The 20534-nt window shown below is 43.1% G+C and overlaps 1 protein-coding gene across 2 annotated transcripts in view; it reads left to right on the top strand.

Annotated features, from left to right (window-relative positions):
- The window catches only part of RNF216 (ring finger protein 216), a 165391-nt gene that overhangs the window by 50895 nt on the left and 93962 nt on the right, over positions 1-20534 (top strand). For both annotated transcript variants that reach the window (XM_054496092.2, XM_054496087.2), the window contains exons 6-11: positions 1897-1999; positions 3118-3282; positions 7322-7436; positions 11544-11683; positions 15930-15980; positions 17676-17813. In XM_054496092.2, the coding sequence (XP_054352067.1) occupies positions 1897-1999; positions 3118-3282; positions 7322-7436; positions 11544-11683; positions 15930-15980; positions 17676-17813 (712 nt within the window). The remainder of the gene's footprint in view (positions 1-1896; positions 2000-3117; positions 3283-7321; positions 7437-11543; positions 11684-15929; positions 15981-17675; positions 17814-20534) is intronic.

Here is a 20534-nt window from a genome sequence, read left to right as displayed (position 1 = left end):
AGAGGCTACCACTTGTTTCTGTAGAAGAAAAACATTGTCCTTCATTTTCTGTGCCTCCAAATGTCACTTAACCTCCTGAAGAGTTCTGTTGGTAAGCATAATGAAGGGATTAAACTAGAAATGAATTTTGACAGTTTATAGTGAGAGCTTCTGATTTCTGTCATGTGGAACTTCATATCTATAGCATTTCAGTATTTGAAGTTCTTAATATTGTTGAAAATATAAAATGAATTGGGGAGAGATGAACCTCTCAAACTTGTTTTTTCAAGAAATCATATCTACTGTTCCATCTGTATTTCATGTAGAGGTATATTTATGTATCACTTACTTGAGAAAACACGTAAAAACAGACCATTTTAAAGCTAGTCTGTGTCTGGTTTGTCACCACGTCAAATATGCACATGTAATGAGTTGTCTGGAACTCAGGCCTTTCCTTACAGATGGGATTTTTGCTGGTGGTTAATTCTCAGGTTAGCCTTCAAAGGTTTGCATAACCTCAGTGCACACCAGTGAATTCTAAGACGGAGAATTACCACTGATGACAATGGTTTTAAAGGAAAATGTACTCTGAATTCTTGTTGCCCTCTGTAATAGGAGGAGTTTCCTGCTTTTTTTCCTCTCTTTGGGCCTCTGGCGTTGTGTTCCGTGGACTGGGCAGGCTGTGGTGGTAGGGAAGTGGAGAGCTTAGAGATGAAGAGTATATGGGACTCCTGAAGTAACGGCAAAGGGAAATTGCATTGAGATGTCTGGAGGAGGGGGAAGGCTTTGACCTGGGTCCCTGGCAGGGGCTGCAGAATAAACGAACCTCTCCAAACCAGTCCCCAAACACTGGCACCTGGGTGAGAAAAGGAGCCAGAGCTGGGCACTTTTTCTCTGCCCTCTTTCTGCCAGACCTCCTGTTATACTATTACAGGCCTTACTACTGACATCTGGCAAAAGAAAACCAGTAGAAAGGGAAGTGTGTGAGAACTGCAGGTATAGCACCTAGGAGGTCATCTTAGAAATCCACTGGAGCAAGAGAAAGAACAGAGAAAAGGGGAAGGCCCTATTACCCTCCGAGCAAAGAAGCTTCCTTGCTACTGAATGTGGCTAGAGCTGTACCCCACCCACTCTTTTCACTGCTGTGCAGTCGTTCCAAGGTGGTTGTCTGATTTGACTGTGAAGAGCTTGGATAGTTAACATCTGTTGGGTCTAGGTGGTGATACATCAATGTGTGTTATCTCACTCTATATATCCTTACTTTGGAAGTATTTCATGCTGATAATAGACAAAGCTAATGGGTTTGGTGTGAAGAGACTCTGTTCATAGGAAAACATGATCTATTCATCAGTCTAGCTTAGCAGCTAGCTAAATAAACCAAGTGTAACTCTATGGCTCATAGAGCTTTATATTACCATAGAGATTTATGTTACCAGAGGGGTATAAAAAGTGTTAATGAATTAACAGAAGGTTTTTTATATTTCATTTATTTATTACATCTCTTAGCAGACTATTTTTTATTGTAAATGTGAATACACAGTTTTCCACTTCTTACTGGTTCATAGTTTTCTTGACAAAGAGTAGCTACTTTTCTTATAAATTTTCCAATTTCGTAGTTTAACCAATAATAGTTTCAGTGACTTCATTACATTAACACCCAATTGATACATAAACTTCAGAGGAGTTTGCCTTAATCGGTATGTTCATTGCTTTTTAAATTTTTTATCTTTCACAAAGATAGGAATTCAGTGCAGTTGTTTGTTTATTTAGTTTTTCTGGGCTACAAACATCTTAATTTCTTGATAGGCCAGTTGTAATGTGTGACTAAGGACTATATTCTTCACACATTGCATTTGAAGCAATGGGCAGGTGTGGAATTTGGAAGCAGTATGAAAGTAACATCATTTGTTTTTGCAGACTTTGTAATTTTCTTCTGGAAAACCCAGATTATCCAAAGAGAGAAGATAGAATCATTATAAATCCCAGTAGCAGTCTGCTGGCCAGCCAAGATGAGACAAAGGCAAGTGTCATGTTCTTGTTTTGCAGTCGCTGCCTGGAAATGCTCTGCTTTTTTGTTGTTGTTGTTGTTATCTCTGTGGGAAGAAAGTGCTTTGTTGGGACAAGTTTTTAAAGAGTAGCCGAGGGACATAGGATTTCAGAATATGTCTATACTTCAGTGCAGTCTCCCAGTCTGAGCCACTTTGAATTCTGTCTTTAACTTCTATCTTTCTTTGTAATTCTTATCTTCCTTTTCCCACAAAGAATTGAACGAATCCTCCATATCTTTAATCCTACAAAGCAAATTCCTAAAGCAAAACAAGAATTGGCCAAAACTCTTAACATTTTATTATGAAAATTTTCAAACCTACAGAAAAATGGAAATATTTTACATTGATCACCTATATACCTACCACTGGTGCTACTAAAAAGTTAACAGTTTACTGTATCCTCTTTATCATACATATGTCCTCTGTCTGTCCATCAGCACATCTTTGTTATGTTTCATTTCGTGATAATGCATTTCAAAGTAAATTGCAAAAACATCAGTACACTTCCCTGTAAATACTTCAGCCTGCAGATCATTACCCAGAGTGGAATATCTTTTTTCTTTTCATGTGAGATTTGTATACAGTGTATACTATACATCTGTTTAACCAGATCTCATATCAAGATGTAAACAGTTTAGTTTTTAAAAACTTTAACCATTGTCATTATTTGTGATCTAAACTGGCATTTAGTTTGTTATGTGATAAAGTATGGTTGAGAACTAACTTTATTAAGATCTGTTGCTTGATCTTCCAACTCCCCATAGATTTTTTGACTATCTCTCTTACATATTTTATAATAGAAAAAAAATAGTTGTTTGTAAATATGTTATGGAAAGAAGATGTCTGTAAGATTGTTTTAAATCCCCAACTATACTTCTTTACTAGTAAAACTAGTCTGTTGGCTCCAGACAGGTTTGTTTAACCTCTCTGAGCCACCATTTTCTCATCTCTCTTATAGGGCTGGTAAATTCCTTATAGAGTAATTAGAACAAATGTTATTCTTTTCTACACATGTAATTCTTAAAATGATTTCCCCTACATGGGAAATGTACTGCCTGGCCTCTGATTTTATGCTTCTGTCTCGTTTCAGTTGCCTAAAATAGACTTTTTTGACTATTCTAAATTGACTCCTCTTGACCAGCGCTGCTTCATCCAAGCTGCTGACCTCCTCATGGCCGACTTCAAAGTGCTCAGTAGTCAGGACATCAAGTGGGCCCTGCACGAACTCAAAGGACACTATGCAATCACCCGAAAGGTACTCTACTTGGTCTTCCTGTTGGGGTCACACCTCTTGACTACATCTTCCTATGATAACAGAATGAACAGTTCAGCTTGTGGAAATTGGGATGGTTTATGATTGCTAAAGAATTTATTAGGGCGAAGATAAATAGATAGGTATTTGCTGATAGTGACGGACTAAAAGAAAAGAAATGATAGATGAGAAGCAGAGAAGTTCTGGTTTGACCGTAAAAACATGGAGGGTAATACATTCTACTGTGGAATGCAGGAGTATGAAAGATGCGTTCTAATCCTGCTCCTTCCTGATTTGCTTTCCGACCTGGGACAGGTCACACGACAATCCATCCCCCAGGTGGCTCAGTTATCAGGGATAGGAGATAAGGTCTGTAGAGAATCCAGGAACACAGCAGTGCCCCCTCAGAAGAGAATGGGCAGCTACTGACAGCTCCCAGCGTTCTCCCCCCAGGATCCTAAAATAGATAGCACTTAAAGTCCTTGGTTAAAGGTGAGAAGGGTGCTGGTTTGTGGTGGGTAACACAGACGTCTTCCATGAAGGACAGCACACGGTACCTGCTTTGTAGCTGTGGCCAAAGCAGGAGCGCATGCACCAGCAGAGACCTTGGCTTACTCCTCTTGGTCGCTCTTACTGCCATTAAATTCTGTTCTACTGAAATTCTTGTGATTCTCAGAAAACACTGTGATGTTTCTTTTATCCAAAGGACAAACGTGGAGTTATCGTAGTGGTTAAAATACTCATTGGATCTTACCTGTAGGAAGGGAAGAACCAAGCCAAGGATTGTGGCTCATTCTCACATGCTGAGGTCTAGGCCAAGCGCCTTCCGCCTTTTCTTTTTCTTTTTTTTTTTTTTTTTCCTTTTTTGAGACGGAGTCTCGCTCTGTTGCCCAGGCTGGAGTGCAATGGCGTGATCTCGGCTCACTGCAGCCTCTGCCTCCCCAGTTCAAGCAATTCTTCTGCCTCAGCCTCCTGAGTAGCTGGGACTATAGATGCTCACCACCACGCCTGGCTGATTTTCGTATTTTTAGTAAAGATGGGGTTTCACCATTTCGGCCAAGCTGGTCAGCAACTCCTGACCTCAGATGATCCGCCCACCTCAGCCTCCCAAAGTGCTGGGATAACCTCATGAGCCACTGCACCCGGCCAAAAAAAAGACTGAAAGAAAAATAGAGGGGCTTTGAAAGGGTAAAACAGGAGGCAACCTAAGGTAGACCAAGGGTCTCCAGAAGGGCCTCCCTGAGCAAGGGACATTTAATCACAGACCCAAGTAGGAGTTTGGTGAAAGGGGTCATGGGAGATGTTAGTGTCATTTATTGGGGTGAGAACTAGTATAAACATCTTCTTTGGAGCGAAATAATCATGAATTCAGTCTGGGAAACGTCGGTTGCCAATGTGCTGAGAAGGGCCTGTGAGACATCTGAGTAAAAATAATTCATTGGGAGGTTGAATGGACTAGAAAGTTTGGAAAATACAGACTGTAGATAGGATTTTTTTTTTTTTTAATCTCCTTGGGTTTTATGGTGATAGGACTTTGAGAGTCATCAGCTTATGGAAAATCTCACCAGCCAGGATGAGGTACCCAGAGATACCAGGTGAGAAGAGAGGACTCCTGACATGCAAAGACCAAGCGGAGGAAGCGGGCAGACAGGAAGGAGGAAGTTGGGAGACTGGAGCAGTCTGTATTATTAATCTCATCATCATGGTTCTTCTTGTTTAGAAACAGGGTCTCTCTCTGTCACCCAGGCTGGAGTACAGTGGCCCCATCATGGCTTATTGCAACCTTGGCCTTCTGGGCTCAAGCCATCCTCCTGCCTCAGCTTCCCATGTAGCTCGGACCACGGGTGTGCGCCACCACACCTGGATGATCTTTTTATTTTTTGTAGAAATGGGGTCTTGCTAGATTGTGCAGGCTGGTCTTGAACTCCTGGCCTCAGGCTATCCTCCCACCTCAACCTCCTAAAGCACTGGGTTGCCACCATGCCCAGCCTATGTTATTAAATGCTGCTAAGAGTTTGTGCAAGATGAGGACTAAAATGTAGATGGTAGGCTTGTAGACTTGGCCACTCAATAATAAGCATAGATTAGTAAGTGCAAAGGCAGGGTAGATGCCAAATTAGAGACAGCTGGAAAGCTTGTGGTCATAAGGGTGAGGTGGTGAAACAGCAGATAAACAGGTCCTTTGATAAGTTTCTCTACAAAGAGGGTAAGAAGAAAGAGGTGCAGGCATTGAAAGAGATGAGATCCCCTTCTCAACACTGCCACACTGGGGATTAAGTTTCAGCAGGAGTTTCAGACAAACACTGCATCATAGCCACCCCCTTTCTCATTGCCACCCAGACTGGGACCCCAGCCTTCCCTGCACCCTAACAGCGTAGCCACAGGACATGAGCCCCAAGGCCTCCTATCCCCTACCACAGTCAGGAGTCCCACCCAGTCTCCCTGAAAGGCTCCCTACTCTTCCTTCTTCTCTTCCAGGCAGAATGGCCCTACCTCACACACCCTTCCTTCCGTTTCAGATCAGGTACCCCTTCTCCCTCCTTTTTTTAAGATGTCAGACTTGAGCACTTTTTTTTTTTTTTTTTTTTTTAGACAGAGTCAGGCTCTGTTGCCTAGGCTGGAGTGCAGTGGCGCTATCTCAGCTCACTGCAACCTCCACTTTCCAGGTTCACCGATTCTCCTGCCTCAGCCTCCCAAGTAGCTGGGATTACAGGCGCATGCCACCACGTCCAGCTAATTTTTTGTATTTTTAGTAGAGACGGGGTTTTGCCATGTTGTCCAGGCTGGTCTCGAACTCCTGACCTCAGGTGGTCCACCTGCCTCGGCCTCCCAAAGTGCTGGGATTACAGGCATGAGCCGCCGCCCCCGCCCTGACTTTGAACACATTTAAATCCTGATAAGGAAAATCTAACAGGGAGAAGCTGAAGGTAGGAAAGAAAAGGGATCCTCACCAGTGGAAGGATTTTGAACTCCAGCATCCTGTCGAAGGGTGGGGTGGATATAGGTGCACGCAGAGAAGAGCGTGGGGGAAGCAGGTTAGGGGAGAGTAAAGAGGAGCATTGACCAGACAAACAACATGGAAGATTTGCCTACAGAATGGGACTCACCAGCCCATTGTCGTGTAATTTAACCTGTATTTATTCAAGGACAGCTTGGACAGTTTTGTTTTGTTTGAGACAGGATGTGTTACCCAGGATGGAGTGCAGTGGCGCAATCATGGCTCACTGCAACCCTGCCTCTCAGGCTCAAGTGATTGTCCTATCTTAGCCTCCGAGTACCTGGGACCACAGCTGTGGACCACAGCGCCCAGCTATTTTTTTGTATTTTTAGTAGAGGTGGGGTGTCCCCATGTTGCCCAGGCAAGCCTTGAACACCTAAGCTCAAGTGATCCACCCCCCTCAGCCTCCTACAGTGCTAGGATTACAGGTGTGAGCAGCTGCACCCAGCCAGCAGTTTTTCTTTTCCCTAGTTACTCTTTAATCTATCAGTAAGTGTTTTGCTTCCACCACCGTACCAGTTTATGAAAGTCAGAAAATGAAAATAAAGAAATGCTGCCTATTTATTTTACCACTGCCTGTATATATATATATATATATATATTTTTTTTTTTTTTTTTTTTTCTTTTGAGACACAGTCTCACTCTGTCGCCCAGGCTGGAGTGCAGTGGTGCAGTCTCGGCTCGGCTCACTGCGACCTCCGCCTCCTGGGTTCAAGCGATTCTCCTGCCGCAGCCTCCTGAGTAGCTGGGATTACAGACGTGTGCCACAATGCCCGGCTAATTTTTGTATTTTTAGTATAGACAGGGTTTCACCATGTTGGCCAGACTGGTCTCGAACTCCTGACCTCAAGGGATCCACCCAACTTGGCCTCCCAAAGTGTTGGGCTTACAGGCGTGAGCCACTGCACCCAGCCGCCACTACCAATTGTTAGCCATGCTGGGAAGAAAGCTGAAATTGTGTTAAAATGGCATTCGGGGATTGCCTGTCTCACGTATTCTTATTTTCCATTTACAGAAGTAACCTTTCCTTTTCTCAATTTTTAGGCCTTGTCTGATGCCATTAAAAAATGGCAGGAGCTATCACCAGAAACCAGTGGAAAAAGGAAGAAGAGAAAACAAATGAACCAGTATTCTTACATTGATTTCAAGTTTGAACAAGGTAATGCAAACTGTGTTGCTTGCAGTGTGTAGCTGCAACACTGTACCTTTTCTTCTTCACAGTCAGTGAAGGAAGCCGTGCTACAGGTGTCTGCCGAGCATCTGGCCAGGACAGTCCAAGGAGTGACTGACAGGAACTATTTTCTCAGCACATCAAAATTTTTAGAAAGTGGCTGCACTTGTTGGCTTCCTTCTTCCTACTTAAGATAAACCATGATAGGAAAATTTTGTGTGGTGTTAGAAAATTCATGTGTGAGAAGGTATTTGAGTGTGCTGTTAAGCTTGGGGGAAAAAACTGGTCTTGAAGGTTTGATGAGAATTGGCTGTGTTATTAGGTAAAAACTACCCAGACTTATGAATGAGGGCTTACTGCAGAGGGTCGCTTATGCAACTGAGAGAATGGCTAATAGCCACGTTTCTCCAAAATTCTGTCATTCTTATTGATGAAATAACTGCTGAAAACCCTTTTGAAGAGGTTACTTCAGGTCTGATCCCCAAAAATGTGAACTTGAGTTTTATAACAACTCAGATTTTATCTGAGTTGCTTCCACCCAGTAAAGGAGTTTACTACAACTTTTCTAGAGATCATCCCTTTTTGTTACATGTGTACTTAATTACCACATTTGATTTCAGGTATGACTAAGTGGAAACTCAGGTAACTGTAAAGCTGGAAAGTATTTGTATTTACTATGAACTTTTCAGGATCTAAAAGAAAATCCCTCAGGCTATGACTCCTGAGGTTCCTAAGCCAGTCTGTGGAGCAGTGCTCTGCTGACATGACATTCGCCCTGACCTGTGGCAGAATGTAGAACTAGGGACAGTGTGCAGGTGGTTTTTCATTCAGCCAAATTTACCCAGAGTTCAGAACAGGCATCCTTGTACATAGCCATACAGCGTTTGTTTCTGACTTCAGTGGTGGAGAAAGTGCTACTTTGCAAGATAGTTGACTCCCTTGTTGGTCAGCTCTGTGTTTTAGACAGTTCTTCCTTTATATTTGTCAGCATGTACTTCCTGAAATGTCCTGCCATGGTTGTAGTTCTTGCCTGTGGAGAGAGATTCTGGCTGTTGCCCCTTCGTCAGCCTGACTGCCCTTCTCCTCTTCCCTGTGTGCCCTTCTCTAGCTTGTCAGGCCTCTTTGAAAGTTGGGGTATAGAAGACTGCACATCATACTTCACATGAGGTCTGCTCACATTCAGCCTTGCTCTTTTCACCCACATTGCTGTCAGGTCATAAACCTGTCTCAGTTCTGCTGCATCTCACATTTTCTCCTGTTAACTTCATTTTATTTGATTCAGCCTCTTGTTTTAGGTATAGCACTTTAATTTAGATGCTGATTCTTTAATTTTACTTATCAGATAATCTTTAAGGACCCTGGAAGTATGAGATAGAAAATACACTTGATTTACATTAGTAGTTTAATGTTTATGACTCACACTTAGCCTTTTTTGACAACTTTTTATAAGGACACAGGCTAAGAATCCCTCATCTGTTCCAGGGATCCCATTTTTCTCCTTTTCAGTTTGTTTTCCATCTAAGCACTGCTGTTTGGGCTATAATTGCTTGACTCAAACAGTGAGACAGGGTTCTCCCTCCTCTGTCCTTTTTATGGTCATGCAGGAAATTACATTAGAGGGAAGTTTGTAGACTTAATTGCATTTTTTTTTTTTTGAGACAGAGTCTCGCTCTGTCTCCCAGGCTAGAGTGCAGTGGCGCAATCTCAGCTCAATGCAAGCTCCGCGTCCTGGGTTCACACCATTCTCCTACCTCAGCCTCCCGAGTAGCTGGGACTACAGGTGCCCGCCACCAAGCCCAGCTAATTTTTTGTGTTTTTAGTAGAGACGGGGTTTCACCATGTTAGCCAGGATAGTCTTGATCTCCTGACCTTGTGATCCGCCCGCCTCGGCCTCCCAAAGTGCTGGGATTACAGGCGTGAGCCAGCGCACCCGGCCAATCGCATTTATTTTTAAAAATAAAGGACTGAAAATCTTATTACTTTAACATGATAAACTACAAAAAGAACTGAGTAAAGACGAAAGAAATAATAGAAGGTGAAAAATTTTTTAATTTGTAGCGTTGATAATTACAGTAATTAACATTTATTGAGCACTTAATATGTACCAGTCACTTTTCTAAGTGCTTTAATGGATTAATTCATTTATGTTTCAAATAGCCTTATAATATGTATGTGCCATTATTATCATTTTATAGAAAAAAAGTGAAGCACAGAGAGGCAGATGTTACACAGCTAGCGAGTAGCCGAGCTGGGAATCTGGCTTCAAAGCTTACTCTCTAATCATGTGCTTTTCTATTCTCATAATACCAAAAACTGGTTTTGTTTTTTTTGTTGGTTTTTTTTAATTTTGAGACGGAGTCCGCTTCCCAAGCTCAAGCGTTTCTCCTGCCTCAGCCTCGCAAGTAGCTGGGATTAATTATAGGTGTGCGCCATCACGACTGGGGGTTTTACCATGTTGGACAGGTTGGTCTCAAACTCCTAACCTTAGATGATGTGCCCTTCTCAGCCTCCAAAAGTGCTGGGATTACAGGCGTGAGCCACTGCACCTGGCCCCAAAAACTGGTTTTCTGAAGAAAAGGTTTGAATTTTAAAAAACATGAGAGGCCGGGCGCGGTGGCTCACGCCTGTAATCCTGGCACTTTGGGAGGCCAAGGCGGGCGGATCACAAGGTCAGGAGATCAAGACCATCCTGCCTAACACAGTGAAACCCCATGTTTATTAAAAATACAAAAAATTAGCCAGGCATGGTGGCGGGCGCCTGTAGTCCCAGCTACTCGGGAGGCTGAGGCAGGAGAATGGCGTAAACCTGGGAGGCGGAGCTGACAATGAGCCGAGATCGCACCACTGCACTCTAGCCTGGGCGACGGAGTGAGACTCTTGTCTCAAAAAAAAAAAAAAAAACATGAGAATGAGCAAGAGAAAAGGAGAATCAAAATAAAATGTATTAGGAACCAGATAGTAAATATTAAAATCAAGAGATTACCAAGAACGGACAAGAGTAAATTGAAAATCTGAATGAGATAAAGTTTTCTAGAAAAACATAAATTGGCCAGGCGTTGTGGCTCATACCTGTAATCCCAGCACTTTGGGAGGCCCAGGCTGATGGATCATTTTAGCCCAGGACTTCAAGACCATCCTGGACAACATGGCAAAATCCCATCTCTAAGAAAATACAAAAAAATTAGCTGGGTGTGGTGGCATCTGTCTGTATAGTCCCAGCTCCTCAGGAGGCTGAGGCGGGAGGATCACCTGAGCCCAGGAGTTGAGGCTGCAGTGATCTGTGAATGTGCCACTGCACTCCAGCCTGAGCAACAGAGCAAGGCTCTGTCTCCAAAAAGAAAATCATAAATTGCCAAATCAGTGAAAGAAGTACAAAACCTAAACAGATCATTTACATGTCTGATATTTGTCATTCTGCTCTCTTTTATTCTCATGTTATAATATATTGTGGTGAATCTAGGTACTATTCCTTCGGCCCCTTGTATATTTGAATGCTTTGAAAATAAAAATGGTTGAAAATCATACAGCACACTTGCACCCACCAGAATGGCTAAAATTAAAAACCGATGATACGTGTTGGTAAGGACATGGAGAGACTGGAACTCACATGCATTGCTGATGGAGGAAGGGTGTAAACTGGTACAACCACTTTGGAAAACTGGCATTATTTTCTAAAGCTGGAAGTAAGCCTATCCCATGATCTAGCAATTCCCAGCTAAATTGCGGACATACATTCACCAATAAATGGCTATAAGCAGCTCTATTCAGATTAACCCAAAACAGCAAATGCAAATGTCCTCAGTAGTGAAATAGATAATAAATTGTGGTATATTCACATAGTACACTAGTGACAGGATAGGGGACACCTTGCAATTGGAGCATAAACAGAGGGAAGGAATCGGGTCAAAAAATGGATGGTAGGTTGGCAAATGGTACGAAGCCCAGTCTTCCCAAATGGTAGAATGTGATAGAGAAGTCATGAAACGTACCATCAGAGAGAAGGCAGAGGATGAGGCCGGGAAGAATGGACATGGCTGGCCCAGGTTCCTAACACATAGTTGTCTGCATGCTTTTGCATTGTCGTATATCTTCTAGGTGACATAAAAATAGAAAAGAGGATGTTCTTTCTTGAAAATAAGCGACGACATTGTAGGTCCTATGACCGACGTGCTCTCCTTCCAGCTGTGCAACAAGAGCAGGAGTTCTATGAGCAGAAAATCAAAGAGATGGCAGAGGTAGGAAGATGTGCTCTGGTCTTGGGGTGTGTTTCTGGGATTCTGGTTTGCTCTTAGGGTTTTAGTTAGTACAAAACTGTCTTTTAAGATTTCCCTTTTCTTCAGAGTGATAAATTTGGATATATGCAAAGTTTTTAAAAGAAAAAACCTGGGTTTTGTCATAATACTTATGTTTGTGGTTTCATAAATCAGATTCATGTTAGAAAATTTTAATTGGAGCTTAATGTATCTATTTCACCTCCTCCCTCAGCCTCGGTTCCATTTCGCTCTTTAATTTTTCTAAATATAGTATCAAATGTGCAAGTCAGCTAGAATGTATATACTGGTTGTTTAATAAGTATCTTCTAAACCAGTGGCTCTCAAAGTGTGACCCAGAGATTCCTGGGTTTCCCAAGACTCTCTTGGGGGTCTGCGAGGTCAAACCTCTTATAACTATGCTAAGACATTACAGTGACCCTTGAACAACATGAAAGTTAGGAGTGCTTCCCCCTGCGCAGTTGAAAGTCAGCATATAATGTTTGACTGTCCCAAAACTTCACTGTGAACAGCCTATCATTGACAGGAAGCCTTACCCATAACAGTCGATGAACACGTTTGGTATGTTTTGTGTATTACATGCTGTATTCTTAGAAGAAGGTAAGCTAGAGAAAAGAAAACTTTATTAAGAAAATGATAAGGAAAATATATTTAGTATTCGTTAAATGGAAGTGTGGATCAGCATGAGAAGGTCTTTATCTTCATGGTCTTCACGTTGAGTAGGCTGAGGAGGAGGGGTGTGTTGGTTTTGCTGTCTCAGGGTGGCAGAAGCAGAAGAAAATCAGCACATAAGTGGGTCCCCACAGTTCACATCTCTGTTGATCAAGGTCAGCTGTATTTGCTTTTTCACTGTATTGAATTTGTACCCGCAGAACAAAAGCAGTGGTGCCTTGGCATGAATCAGGGCAGTGGCATAGAGCCATCCTCATAATCATTGTTTTCTTCACCACCATGCACTTACGTTTTTAAGACACGCCAGTTTCACCTGAAAATGTCTTTGATAAAGCAGTAAAAATTGTTTTACCAAATTTTGGCCCTTGAAAACATCTTTTCCAATATTCTATGTAATAAAATGAAGTCTTCATAAAGTGCTTCTGCCACATACCAGGATATGAAGCTTGTCTTATATCCAGGTATGAGGAAAGCGCTTATGCAATTGAGCCACAAAGCAGCTGCATTTGCCACTTTTTACTTGGAAAAAAGTGACAGAAAAACTATGATTATTCAAAATAGGTATTTGGCAGGCATTTTCTCAAAAATGAATGAAGTGATTATTTTTGACCAAAATTCTAGATTTTAAGCAGAAATTAGAATTTATTGTCTTGATCCATCTGTTGTAGAATGACATTCATTGATATCACCAATCTTATCAGATAAGTATTTAAAGTATTGGCAAATTGATGAATGTAGTTCATTGTAGTCATTTATTCTTGGTGATATTCACATTGTCCCATCTCTGACTATTGGCTGCCCCTTCAAGTTAGTCTCTCTTAACCTGACCCCTGTAGTCTCTGACAACATCTTTGCTTTTGGGCACAGCCAGATGACCCCGTTTCAGCTTCTGCTTTCTCAGACCTGGACTCAACAATTTCTCCAAAGTGGCTTCTTTGCTTTTTTCTTTTCTTTTTTGACAGAGGAGCTCCATGTGTTACCTAGGCTGGAGTGCAGTGATGCAATTATGGCTTACTGTTTCAACCTCCGGGGCTCAAGCAGTCCTTCCACCTCAGCCTCCTGAGTAGCTGGGACTGCAGGTGTGCACCACCACACCTGGCTAACTTTTTTTGTGGAGCCTGGGTTTCCCCATGTTGTCCAAGCTGGTCTTGAACTTCTGGCCTCAAGCCGTCCTCCCAACTCAGCCGCCCAAATTGTTGGGGTTACAGGCACGCACCACCATGCCCTGCCAGCTTTATTTTCTTTTCTCTGATGCTAAAAGTCTTGGTTCTTAATAACATTAATAACATTATTCAATATTTAAAATATTTTAAAGTCACTTGAAATAAATCTTGGTGCTTATGCCATTAACTTGATAAACAAGTTTATTTGTTTCTGGCCAGGCACGGTGGCTTATGCATGTAATCCCAGCACTTTGGGAGGCAGGCAATCACTTGAGGCCAGGAGTTCAAGACTAAAAAAACTAAGTTTGGCTGGGTGGGATGGCTCATGCCTGTAATCCCAGCACTTTGGAAGGCCGAGGTGGGCAGATCACCTGAGATCAGGAGTTCGAGACCAGCCTGACCAACATGGCAAAACTCTGTCTCTACTAAAAATAAATTAGCTGGGCATGGTGGCACACACCTGTAATCCCAGCTGCTTGGGAGGCTGAGACATGAGAATTGCTTGAACCTGGGAGGTCAAGGTTGGTTGCAGTGAACCAAAATCATGCCACTGTACTCCCGCCTGGGCAACAAAGCAAGACTCTATTTCAAAAAAAAAAAAAAGGTGGGTTATTTCTTTCTGTTTATTTTGAACTTTTAGAGAATTGGTTTTGTTTTTTTGTCTAATATTGTAAAAATTTTAGTTCTGAAATAAAAACTATAAAACAAGGAATATTCAGAAATATCTAGCTTTTGTTCTGTCCCTTTCTCGCACTTTGTTTGTTTTTTGAGACGGAGTCTCGCTCTGTCACCCAGGCTGGAGTGCAGTGGCAGGATCTCGGCTCACTGCAACCTCTGACTCCCGGGTTCAAGGGCTTCTCCTGCCTCAGCCACTTGAGTAGCTGGGATTACAGGTGTGCGCCACCATGCCTGGCTAATTTTTGTATTTTTAATAGAGATGAAGTTTCGCCATGTTGACCAGGCTGGTCTCAAACTCCTAACCTCAAGCGATCCCCCCACCTTGGCCTCCCAAAGTGCTGGGATTATAGGCATGAGCCACCGCACCTGGCCCCCCCACTTTGTTTATATATAACCATTATTGTTAGTCTTTGGTTTATCTTTCCTTATTTTATGGAAAAGCAAATATGTATACGTATTTTTATTGACTCATCTTTCTTATCCATATAGTAGCAGACCAAGTAGCTGGGATTACAGGTGTGTGCCACCATGTGTAGTAGCTCACACCTGTAGTCCCAGCTACTCGGGAAGCTGAGGTGGGAGGATCTCTTGAGCCTGGGAGGTTGAGGCTGCAGTGAGGTGAGATCGCACCACTGCACTCCAGCCTGGGCAACAGAGTGAGACTCTGTCTCATAAATAATTTAATGTAATCCCAAATGGTGGCAGACTCTTCTGCGACTGCATTTTTCATTTAACCATGCATCCTGGCAGTCACTCTGCAGCAATTCATAGGGATTTTTGTCTTTCCTTTTTGAAACTGGCTGGTATACCATTTTATGTAATACCACAGTTTATTCAGTCATTCCCCTATTGATGGACGTTTAGGGTTGTTTCCAGGTTTTCGCTGTTATAAATAGTGCCATGATAAGTTTGTGCATACATCAGTCCCTGTTTCTGCCCAGGTGCATCTTTGGGCTAGACTCTTGGAAGTGGCATTGATGACTCTGTGCCAGTGCCCCACCGGTGTGGTTGTCTTGTTTTGCATTCTCACCAGTAATGTGTGAGAGTGCCCACTACCACACAGCCTCGCCAACGAAGTCTGTTGTTAAGCTTAGTTTTTGTACGTTTGTTTTTTGAGATGGAGTTTCACTCTTGTTGCCCAGGCTAGAGTGCGATGGCGCGATCTCGGCTCACTGCAACCTCTGCCTCCCAGGTTCAAGTAATCTTCCTGCCTCAGCCTCCCAAGTAGCTGGGATTACAGGTGCATGCCACCACGCCCAGCTAATTTTGTATTTTTAGTAGAGATGGGGTTTCTCCCTGTTGGTCAGGCTGGTCTCAAACTCCTGATCTCAGGTGATCTGCCCACCTCGGCCTTCCAAAGTGCTGGGATTACAGGCATGAGCCGTCACACCCGGCCAAACTTAGTTTTTATTTGTTCAGTTTGTTTTTGTTGATGCTGTTCTTTGCTGTTCAAAGTGTTTTATGTGTCAGCCTTTTCCTTTATTCTACATTTTGAGTCATACTTAAGAAATATTGTCCTGTATTTTATAGCTCTCTGATCCACTTAAAATTTATTCACAGGTAACCTTTTTGAACTGCTAAACTGTGTAATTGAAGAGATCACAATACTGGAGTTATGTTTATGGAAATAAATACTAAATGGTTAGTGTCATTTTTACTAAATTTGTGTCTGAATGTGTGCTTTTTTTATTCTTCAGCATGAAGACTTTTTGCTTGCCCTACAGATGAATGAAGAACAGTATCAAAAGGTAGTTTGAAATCTCACCTTGTTTATTCTGGGCATTTTCATGGGCTGTTTTCTCTTACCATGTTTTGTCAGCATTTTTGATGGCAAATTTGTTTTTGGGTAACCTCCTGTTTGTTGAGTTTGCAGTTCAGCCAAGTTATAGTCAGATACGTGATCCAGTATAGTCACTCTTATACCACACTGAATCAGAATTGAAGGGAAGTTAATAGATGTTCCTGTTAAAAATCATTACCTGACATTCATCAGATAGACTCATAAAGGAAAGTTTACAACTTAGATATCACTTTAGAGTTAAAAGAAAGAGATATGTCTAACCTCAGGGCAAGATGGGTTTCTGTATGGTGTCTGCTGCTCATACAATGAGGTTTTCTTTTTTTTTTTTTTTTTTTCCAAACGGTATCTTGCTCTGTCAGCGAGGCTGAAGTGCAGTGACGCAGTCTTGGCTCACTACGGCCTCTGCCTCCTGGGTTCAAGCGATTCTCCTGTCTCAGCCTCCCGAGTACCTGGAACTACAGGCGTGTGCCACCATGCCCAGCTAATTTTTGTAATTTTAGTAGAGACGGGGTTTCGCCATGTTGGCCAGGCTGGTCTCGAACTCCTGACCTCAGGTGATCCACCCATCTCAACCTCCCAAAGTGCTGGGAAGGTGTGAGCCACTACACCCAGCTACTGACCTTTTCTAATGTAGTATTAAGAATGGGTTGGTGGCCGGGCATTGTGGCTCGTGCCTGTAATTCCAGCACTTTGAGAGGCCAAGATGGGAGGATTGCTTGAGCCCAGGAGTTTGAGATTAACCTGGTCAACATAGCAATACCCCATTTCTAATAAAAATTAAAAATAAATAAATAAAAGAATGGGGCTGGATGCAGTGGCTCACGCCTGTAATCCCAGCACTTTGGGAGGCCGAGGCGGGCACATCACAAGGTCAGGGGTTTGAGACCAGCCTGGCCAACATGGTGAAACCCCGTCTCTACTAAAATACAAAAAATTAGCAGGGCATAGTGGCGGGCACCTGTGATCCCCACTACTTGGGAGGCTGAAGCAGGAGAATCGCTTGAACCTGGTGGGTGGAGGTTGCAGTGAGCCAAGATCATGCCACTGCACTCCAGTCCGGGCAACAGAGTGAGACTCCATCTCAAAAAAAAAAAGAATGAGTTGGTGATTGGATCAGTTGCTTTAGTTAATAAAAGGAGTCAATAACCTGGTACATTACTTGAGGTTGCTGCTTTAGTTATAGCTTCAATAGTCCCTTAAAATAAAGCTCAGACTTCGATACGACCCATTCACACTCCTTATGATAAGAACAAAATTCAACTTCTGAAAGTTTTTTGGGTAACATCTCTCGTACTCCTTATCCTTACTTTTTATAATCACATTAGCATCTGAGTACAGATGTTCTAGTTCCCTTTGCACCATGGGATTGAATATGATAACTTTATACAAAGAATTACTCTAAAGAATACCAGAAAAAAAACATGAAAACCTCGCTGTTTTAGGTATGGATTAATATTGTGCTAGTATCTTGAGCTAGATTTTATATAGCACGAAACAGCATATCATTGTTTTATGGCCCCTAAAATGGGTTGCTTTACCTCAGAATTTGTGTGGGGGGTGGGAGAGAGATGAGGATGGGAGACAAGGCTCCCCCTCTGCTTAAGTGCAGGACATTTCATGTGTGTTTCTTGACTGCCTGCAGGATGGCCAGCTGATTGAGTGTCGCTGCTGCTATGGGGAATTTCCATTCGAGGAGCTGACGCAGTGCGCAGATGCTCACTTGTTCTGCAAAGAGTGTCTCATCAGATATGCCCAAGAGGCAGTCTTTGGATCTGGAAAGGTAAGAACTGTGTAATATGTCCCATGTATATAGGACACATTCGTGGAGTGTAAGGAGACCGTGTTGATAAGTGTAAGTGCCTCTTTTAGGGTGAGGTGGAGTTCTGCTGGTGTGCCAATGTGTGCATCACCTGATGCATGTGATTATGTGGGCTCTCTGAGCACAGGGCACAGTAGAATTCTTCCACGCTCCCATGCCTAGCCGCAGAGGAGCACCTGCTCCATTCATCTCACTCGTGACCAGAGGGAAGGCTACCTCACAAAGAGAGAACCTTGCAGCCTGTTTGATTAAATATATATTAAAATAACATAACTTACTTTACACAAGATCATATTTCTCTCTCCAAAGTCAGTTTCTCTGGACACCAGCATAACAAACACAGTATGGGAATTTTACATTGTTTTACACCACTAAGTTTGTGGTATTTTGTTCCAGCAGCAATAGAAAACTAACACAGTGATTAAGAAGATGACTTTTTGCCCAGGTGGCTCGCGCCTGTAATCCCAGCACTTTAGGAGGCTGAGGCAGGCGGATCACCTGAGGTCAGGAGTTTGAGACCAGCCTGGCCAACATGGTGAAACCCTGTCTCTACAAAAAATACAAAAATTACCTGGGCATGGTGGCGCACAGCTGTAGTCAAGCTCCTCAGGAGGCTGAGGTGGGAGCCACTGCATTCCAACCTGGGCAACAGAGTAAGACCCCATCTCAAAAAGCGGGGGGCCTTTTTACATCCCCAGCCATACATAGGACACGTTGACATCTGTCTGGCGGTATGCTGAGAACTTGCCAAAAAGTGCCTAACTTAGGTCTAATCATGAGACAAATCAAATTGAGAGACTTTCTACAAAGTTACTGGCCAGTACTTTTCAAAACTGTCAGGGTTGTAAAAGACCAAGAAATTCTGAGAATCTCAGGTTGGAAGAGACTAGGGAGACATGACGACTAGCTGTCTTGTGGGATCCTGGGCCAGAAAAGAAGACATGAGTGGAAAGACTGGTCCCATTAATGGTAGCAGACCACTGTCAACTTTCTGGTTTTGACATAAGATGTTAACATTAGGGGCCGGGCACAGTGGCTCACGCCTGTAATCCCAGCACTTTGGGAGGCCGAGGTGGGTGGATCACCTGAGGTCAGGAGTTCAAGACCAGCCTGACCAACATGGAGAAACCCGATCTCTACTAAAAATACAAGAGTAGCCAGGCCTGGTGGCGCGTGCCTATAATCTCAGCTACCAGGGAGGCTGAGGCAGGAGAATTGGTTGAATCTGGGAGGCATAGGTTGTGGTGAGCTGAGATCGCGCCATTGCACTCCAGCCTGGGCAACAAGAGTGAAACTCCGTCTCAAAAAAAGAAAAATAGGCCAGGTGCGGTGGCTCATTGCCTGTAATCCCAGCACTTTGGGAGGCTGAGTTGGGTGGATCACGAGATCAGGAGTTCGAGACCAGCCTGGCCAACATGGTGAAACCCCATCTCTGCTAAAAATACAAGAATTAGCCAGGTGTGGTGGTAGGTGCCTGTAATCCAGCTACTCGGGAGGCTGAGTGAGCTGAGATCGCACCACTGCACTCCAGCCTTGGTGACAGGGCGAGCCTCTGTCTCAGAAAAATAAATAAATAAATAAAGTTTATGTTTTTTCGAAGAGCATGACCTTTGGAGTCAAGCAGAATGCATTGGGCCATGCCCCCATCAGCCATACCAGCCCTGTGATCTTGAGCAAATTAAATTCCTTAAGCCTCAGTTTCTTCCTCTGTAAAATGGAAATAATCATAGCATTGTTTTGAAAGCTAAATGAGGTAATGAGTTTAATGAACTTATTGTTTGACACATGGTAAATGCCTCATAAATTTTAGCTAGTTATTTTTAAGATGTTTTCTTTTTCCATTTGTTTTCTTTGGTGTTTGTCTTTCATGTGGGAAGCATTCCTCATGTCTGACACTTTTTGTTCATGTTAAAGAGCTGTTTGAAAGCTGTGTGAGTAGTGGGGCTTATAGACCAGTGAGTTTGACTCTAGGTGCCTAGGAGCCAGTTAGCTTTTATATTATGAACCTGAATGGCCCTTAAGTCTTCCCTGGGGTGATTCAGTCTGCCTCCTGCCTGGTGGGTGTGAGTCCATTTTCCAACATTCTGAAACTGGCGGGGAGGAAGGGTCTGGAGAATTCTCTGTTCATTATGCAGACTCCATTTCAGACTCTGACTTCAGGCCACCCCTCAGCTCTGCTCTCCTCTATGACTGGTTCCCAGGCCAGAGCCTTGTGGTTCAGCTGTTCAGATCTTCCTCATTTCTCTCAGAGTCAGCCTGTTCCTTCTGAAGGGTGTAGGAACTAGAGGCTCCACCCATGTCCCTGTTTTCAGTTCATTACTTTGAGTCCCTGCCCCTCCCCACCACTCAGCTCTGCTTTCCAGAGGGTCTTCAGCTTTGTAATATCTGTAGAGGGGAACAACTTCTCCCCAGCATCTCCTTTTCAGACCCTAAGCTATGGGCTTCTGTGTGTGGTCTGCTAAGCCATTTACCCTTCCTCCACTTTCAGTCTTTGTGGATTGTGATTTGTGCTAATAGAGGTCCTCTAGTGATATCAAAGATGTACTGGATTTTTGTTTCATGGTTTCCATGATTTAAGTGTGGTTTCTCAGAGACGAACAGGCAGAGAGATCTTTGCTCGGTTGTCTCAGGATCTATATTTTTAACCACTGACGCTTTTTATTTTTCTATAAATGGTGTTGA

The sequence above is a fragment of the Pongo pygmaeus genome, chromosome 6 (genome assembly GCF_028885625.2).
Source record: "Pongo pygmaeus isolate AG05252 chromosome 6, NHGRI_mPonPyg2-v2.0_pri, whole genome shotgun sequence".
Lineage (NCBI taxonomy): Eukaryota > Metazoa > Chordata > Mammalia > Primates > Hominidae > Pongo > Pongo pygmaeus.
The sequence above is the reverse complement of the archived record's forward strand: the minus strand, read 5'-3'. Positions and strand labels throughout refer to the sequence as shown.